This window comes from Dromiciops gliroides, chromosome 6, assembly GCF_019393635.1.
Source record: "Dromiciops gliroides isolate mDroGli1 chromosome 6, mDroGli1.pri, whole genome shotgun sequence".
Classification (NCBI taxonomy): Eukaryota; Metazoa; Chordata; class Mammalia; order Microbiotheria; family Microbiotheriidae; genus Dromiciops; species Dromiciops gliroides.
Genome location: NC_057866.1, coordinates 278,242,317 through 278,248,316, shown reverse-complemented (window position 1 = coordinate 278,248,316; position 6,000 = coordinate 278,242,317). Strand labels below are relative to the sequence as shown.

General features: G+C 54.2%; 1 protein-coding gene across 1 annotated transcript in view; it reads left to right on the top strand.

Annotated features, from left to right (window-relative positions):
* The first annotated feature begins 2,372 nt into the window (after positions 1 to 2,372).
* ZDHHC2 (zinc finger DHHC-type palmitoyltransferase 2) overlaps positions 2,373 to 6,000 on the top strand; it is a 46,115-nt gene continuing 42,487 nt past the window's right edge. The window contains exon 1 of the mRNA XM_043972771.1: positions 2,373 to 2,619. Coding sequence (XP_043828706.1) covers positions 2,430 to 2,619 — 190 coding nt within the window. The 5' untranslated portion in view covers positions 2,373 to 2,429. The remainder of the gene's footprint in view (positions 2,620 to 6,000) is intronic.

The following is a 6,000-nucleotide window of genomic DNA, read 5'->3' as shown; positions in this document are numbered from 1 at the left end:
AACTGAGGTTCTCCTGAATCCAGGGCTGGTGCTCTATCCACTGCGCCATCTAGCTGCCCCTGCTTGCCTAACCTTTAATGCCCTTGGGCAAGTCTCAAAGACTGTGACTCGGTGAGTATGGTTGATCTGCATTTGTGGGGGAAATTACTATGCTATTAATTCCCTCCCATTGATGAAATCACAAGTCTGGACCAAAAATAATATTAATAATAAGCATTTGAGGTAGGATCAATTTCAATTCAGAAAATGAAACCTGAGAAGATGAGCATCAATTGGGGAATGGCCAAACAAACTGTGGTAGATGAATGTAAGAAAAGATAAAGGGGAGGAATACAGAGAAGCTGGAGAAGACTGATGGCCGGAAACAGTGTGATGCAAGCAGAACAATGCACCCACCTACCATACCAGTGCAAAGGGAAAGAATGTTTCTAAAACATCATAATTATGATGACCAAGCTTGACTCTGATGAAGAGACAAGACGCCCTTTCTTTTTTGCCCGGAGTGGCAGACTAGGAGTGTGGAACACTGCATGTACTGTCTGCCTTAGTGGATAGGTTGCTTGGTTTTGTTGGGTCCTTTTTTTTGGGGGGGGGGGTCACTTTCTTTATTCATCTTTGTTAGATTGGCTCTCTTGATTGGGGAGGTGAAGGGACAAGTTGGAATATTGTTATTGTTCGGCCTGTTCAAGTCTTCCTGACCCCATGGACTGTCAATATTGTCCATGAGGTTTCCTTAGTAAAGATACTGGAGTGGTTTGCCATTTCTTTCTCCAGTGGATCAAGGCAAACAGAGGTTAAGTGATGTGCCCAGGGTCACACAGCTAGTAAGATAGGCCTGATTTAAACTCAGGAAGATGAGTCTTCCTGACTCCAGGCCTGGCACTCTAAGATGCACCTAGCTGCCTTAGTTGGAAGATTAAAGGGAAGAAGAAAGAAAATATTTCAATGAAAATCAAGATTCAGATTTAAATCAGGTGCTTTATTAAGCACCTACTGAGTACCAGTGCTAATACGCAGTGGTGATACAAAAAGACAATCCCTGCCCTCGAGGCACTCACAATTTTACCGAGGAGAAAATATTCGAACAAATTCTTAGGATGTATGCCGGTTAGCAAGTGATCTTTGGGGAAGGCACTTAAGGGAGGGGAAAGACTGAGAAGAGGCTCCTGTAGAGGGTGTAGCTTGAGCAGGAATTTGAAAGATCCAAGTCAGGGAAACTAAGAGGCAGAAGGGAGGAGGAACCATTTGGACGTGGGGACAGCCTGTGCAAACATACCGACTTTGGGAAGTTGGGAGAGGGATGGAGCGACTTGTGGAGATGGGACCGAAGAAAGACCAACGGAGGCAAACTGTATGGAGGAAAGTGTGAGAAGACTGGACGAGTAAACCAGGGCCAGCTCACAAAGGGCTTTAAAAACCAAACAGGGCGTTTACACTTGACCGGGAAGGTAATAGGGAGCCATTGGAGTTTATTGTGTAGGGAGGTGATGGGTCCTGGGATGATTCCTTCGGCAACTGCGTGGAGGAGGCCTCGGAGTGGGGAAAAGCTCTTGAAATAGTGCAAAAGAGAGGAGGTGACGGAGGCCTGATCTGGGGCGGTGGCTATAAGAGCAGAGAGAAAGGGGTATGTCGGGGCAATGTGATGTCGCTGTAGTGCTCTCCCGGGTCACACAGAGAAGTCTCTTCACACCGATGCTACAACCCAACTCATTTTTCAGCCCTCAGAACTTGAGACGGCTCAAGTCACTCAGGTGGCACGGAGTGGGGGGGGGGGGGCACCCGGCACTCCCTACTCCCCCTACCAGTGTATACAAAGTAACTGGATTAGCATGTGGTGGGGATGTGGCACGAAACGAGCTTTAACCCCGAGGGGACCAGGGAGGGTCCGCAGGGGCAGGAGTCCTGGGCTCTCAGAGAGGGGAAGACGGCACGCATCCCTGGGCAAGTCTGTTGCAAAGGCCTGACGGCTGGCGATGGATTGGTCTGAAGCGAAGCTGGCTCGCCGCAGACCAGCTTGGCTGGGACCCAGAAAGGGGGAGCATGGGGGAGAAGGTGGAGTTCATCAGCCTGGAAAGGCAAGCAGGGGAGGGCCACGGTGCTAAGGAAGGGACCCGAGGGGCGGTGACTCCCTGTAGCTAAGGCAGAGGTCTTGGCCTCAGTTGCCTTATCTGTAACAGGCGCTGCCAGGTGCCCCCCTTCCCCCTCCCCCCAGAGCCTGCGGCGGCGGGGAGGGAAGGGGTTGGCAACTCAAGGGTTTTTTCTGGGAGCAACCTAGGTTGCTCAGGCCCCACCCCCTCCTTCTTCTCCCCCGTCCCCCCTCCCTCTCAGGCGGAGGCGGGGCGGCAGTGGCCGTGGCCGTGGCCGTGGGCGTGCGCGCTGGGAAGGAGGGAGGAGGCGGCGGCTGCCGGGCCGGGCCGGGGGGTGCAGTGATGGCGTCCGCGGGCCAGGGCCAGGGCTCCGAACGGGGGTCGGGGTCCGAACGGGGGTCCGGTCGTGCCCGAGGGCGGCCCAGGGCCCGAGCCCGGCGCTGGCGGCGAATACTCTACTGGATCCCCGTGCTCTTCATCGGCCTCCTGCTCGGCTGGTCCTACTACGCCTACGCTGGACAGCTCTGCGTGGGTCAGTCCGCGCCCGGGGGGGGCCCCCCCACCCCTGGCCCGGGCCGTCGCCCCTACCCCAGTCCCAGACCACTGCGGGCCCCACCCCTAGACCGGGCTTCATCCCTCCCTTTCGCTCTTGACCAAGCCCCTCTGTGTCCCGCGTGGGTCAGTCCGAACGCGGCTTGAAGGGGCCTCCACCCTTTGCTTGAGCCTCACTCCACCCCCCCTCCCCGCCCTAATCCTTCACTTTGCGAGAGTGTGGGTCAGTAAGCGCGGGTTTCCAAGGGACCCCATCCCTTTCCTCATCCCACCCCAACTCCAGCCCCTTTGCCCTGCGTGCGTCCGGGAGCGCTTGGACCCCTCAGCCATCACCACATTGCCACGCGCCCGCGTGTCCCGGGGGTGTGGCCTCAGCCCCCCTATCCCGGCTCCCGATCTCCCCCAGACCCCTCCCTCACCTGGCCCCTGACCGCTCGGTCTGCTTGCCTATCCCGTGCCAGTACCCCCCAGCAGCCCTCACCCAGGTCCCTTTTGTCCCCGCCCTCCCTGACCCCTCCCCTCTTCTGGGTCAATAACGGGCTGGCCAGGCGTGGACCTTCCTGCGTCACAGCCTAGGAGGCCCCTAGGCATCTTCCCCCTTCTCTTGTCCCGGGCCAGCGGCTCCTCCCCCGCCGCACCCTCTTCTCCTAGGACCCGTAACTGATTGGGGTGAGGGGATAAGTCAAGCTTAGGTGCAGGACTGGGGGCCCAGCGTGGACGTGAGCCACAGAAACACCAGAATCTAGGGGCGGGAAGGTGAGGGGAGGACTGAGAAAGAACTGGGTCGCCGGGGCTGGATGCGTTCTATGGGCAGAGGTGTTGTTCACTCACAGTGCCAGGGCAGAGGGGCGCACAGACCTACACGAAACGGTGTTGGTTACAAGGGGCAAGGCTGTGAGCCAACGCGCCGAACTGGTTTTATGAAATCGAGGGGGGAGAAGGAGAGGACCCCCTCCCGACGATAAGAACATCTATTCTGAGGGCGAGGCAGGGGTTCTGAGGAGGCTGAGTGAGGTGGGGCTCAGAGCTTAAGTCGCCCCCACAAGAGAGTCGGTGGGAGAAGAGGGCCGGAAGCCCATAGTTCCTTCTGACAGCGCTGAGAAGAGCTGCCCAGCCACTGCGGGATGGGGAAGGCGTGGGATCCGGCTGCCTATCCCGGGGGCCTGAGGTTCTGTGCAGAGGGAGCCGGGGTCTGTCCGGGAGCTTGGGGTCGGACAAACCCGAGCGTCGGGCTTCGCCTCCAACTCCCGCCACCGCCTTAAGCAAAGAAAGCTTCCCGCTAGAGCTTCTAAAGCCTCCCCAGCACTGTCTGGTGCGGCCGGGGCAGCCCGCAGTGCCGGGTCTTCCGGAGCTGGCGGGCGGCCTCTCCATAGCCAGGGGAGGAGGCTGTGATTAGAAAACCTTCTGTTGGCTTTTCTCTGGATTAGAGTATTAGGCTAAGCAGTTTAGTGTCTCCCGGGCGTCTGGCAAAGCCAGACATGGACATGCAGCTGCCAAGAACTGTCTTCCCCCAGCCCCACCGTGGCTGGCCCTCTGTCCGGCCGCGCATTAGGGGAGGGCCAGAGGAAAGCGATGACTAGATGCCAGTTTGTGCTAGCAGATCTGCATCCTTTGGGGCTGCCCAGGAGGGCAGCGGCCTTTTGGCTCTTCTAGGAGAGGCTATTTGGAAGGGGCAGGGCTCCTCAACCACGAGGCAATCAAATAGCTGGAGCTCTCTAAAGGCATTTCCCTCCCCTGAAAATAAAGTGGCTGTCGGGTAGGGGGTTTGTCAGGGTCAGACCTGGGCTCCAATAAGTCTCTTTGGCAGCTATGGGAAGAACAGAGGGCATGGAAGGAGGCAGGGAGGCCAGTTAGGAGGCTAGTGCCGCTGTGAAATTCCCAGATCTTCCAATAAAATGAGAGCCAACTTAGTGAAATGGAAATGAACATTAGACCCAGGAGTCAGAAGAACTGGGGTTCAGGCCTGGTAATCCCACCTTCTGGCTGAGTGACCTTAGGCAAATCACTTTGCCACTCTGGGCCTGTTTCCTCATCAGAACAATGAGGCCTTTGATTCAAATCAGAGATTTTAACCTGTGGTTCATGCTGCTAGATTTCAGGGGACTGGAGAAACAAGTGGCATCTTGATTTCATTATCGCTGGCTTCCTTTGTAATGCTCTATATGTTTTATGCTTTTAAAAAGCTGATTCTGAGAAGGGTTCACCAGCCTGCCCAAGGGGCTCAGGATACAAGAATGGTGCAAACCTCCTGACCTGGTGATTTCTCAGGTCTTCTCCAGCCTCCTGTGATCTTGTGTGTAAATTAATACACTATCATCTGAAAACACATGCTGATTTGCACTGTCCTTTCTTGGGCTCCAGATGGACAATCCTAGAATCTTCAGCGTGGAACGGATCTTAGACTCTCCCTAGACCCACCCACCCTCTGCAGTAAATACTTTCTCATTCAGATTCCAACCTCCAGTTCTCATCACCAGGTTTGGGTGGTTTTCTTCACCTTGAGACACACTGAACTGCCTTTGAGCTAAAATGCCCCCAGCACATAAAGTACCCTGCTTTTCTCTGCCTGAGCTCCTCTAACCCTTCCTTGACCTGATTGGAAGACTGAGACTCAATCAGGAAAGACTTGAGTAGGAAATGCTAATTTTGAGTGGTGGTCTCCCCCTTTACTGCTTTGATTGTTGATTTCCAGCTGTGGTTCCCCATCTCTGAACTTCTCCAGGAAGGGCAGCAGTTTCCCTTGCCCATTGCCTTCTCAGATGGCCCTCATCAATAGGCAGTCAGTCCTCAAGCTAAGAATTGCTTCTCTGTTCCTTCCTCCCACTGGCTATAGTTTTCCCTTCTGGGGCCCCTTAGAAAAAGCATTTACAATATGCATGGAACTGATCTGACTTCTAATCTCTCTTCTCCTACTTCTGTGAGCCTATCTCCTCCAAGCCTTCCCTAGCACAGTAATGATGGTTTTGAGTTCATTCCCCATACTGAAATCTATAGGCTATGGAATTCCCCGTAGTATTGAGATAAATGATGGAAACCTGGGGATGGATGGAGATAGGGGTTTGATGATGCAGGGCATAGAGACAGAGTCTTGTCCCCCATTTGGATGTGGCTTGGGGTAGGGTCTGCTTTCCTTTTGTGCAAACTAAGACCTGAATAGGTACAGACATCCCATCACTCTTCAGCCCATTTCTATGACTTGGAGCTGGCCCAAGCTTCATGGCCTCACAAGGGCTTTCAGGATTACTCTTTTAGAAAAATTAAATTCCTTTTAAAAAATCTAACAAGTATATTTTATTAATTTGTCCTTATCACATAAAACCCCTCCCCATAAAATTAAACAAATAAATTTTTAATCCCGCTA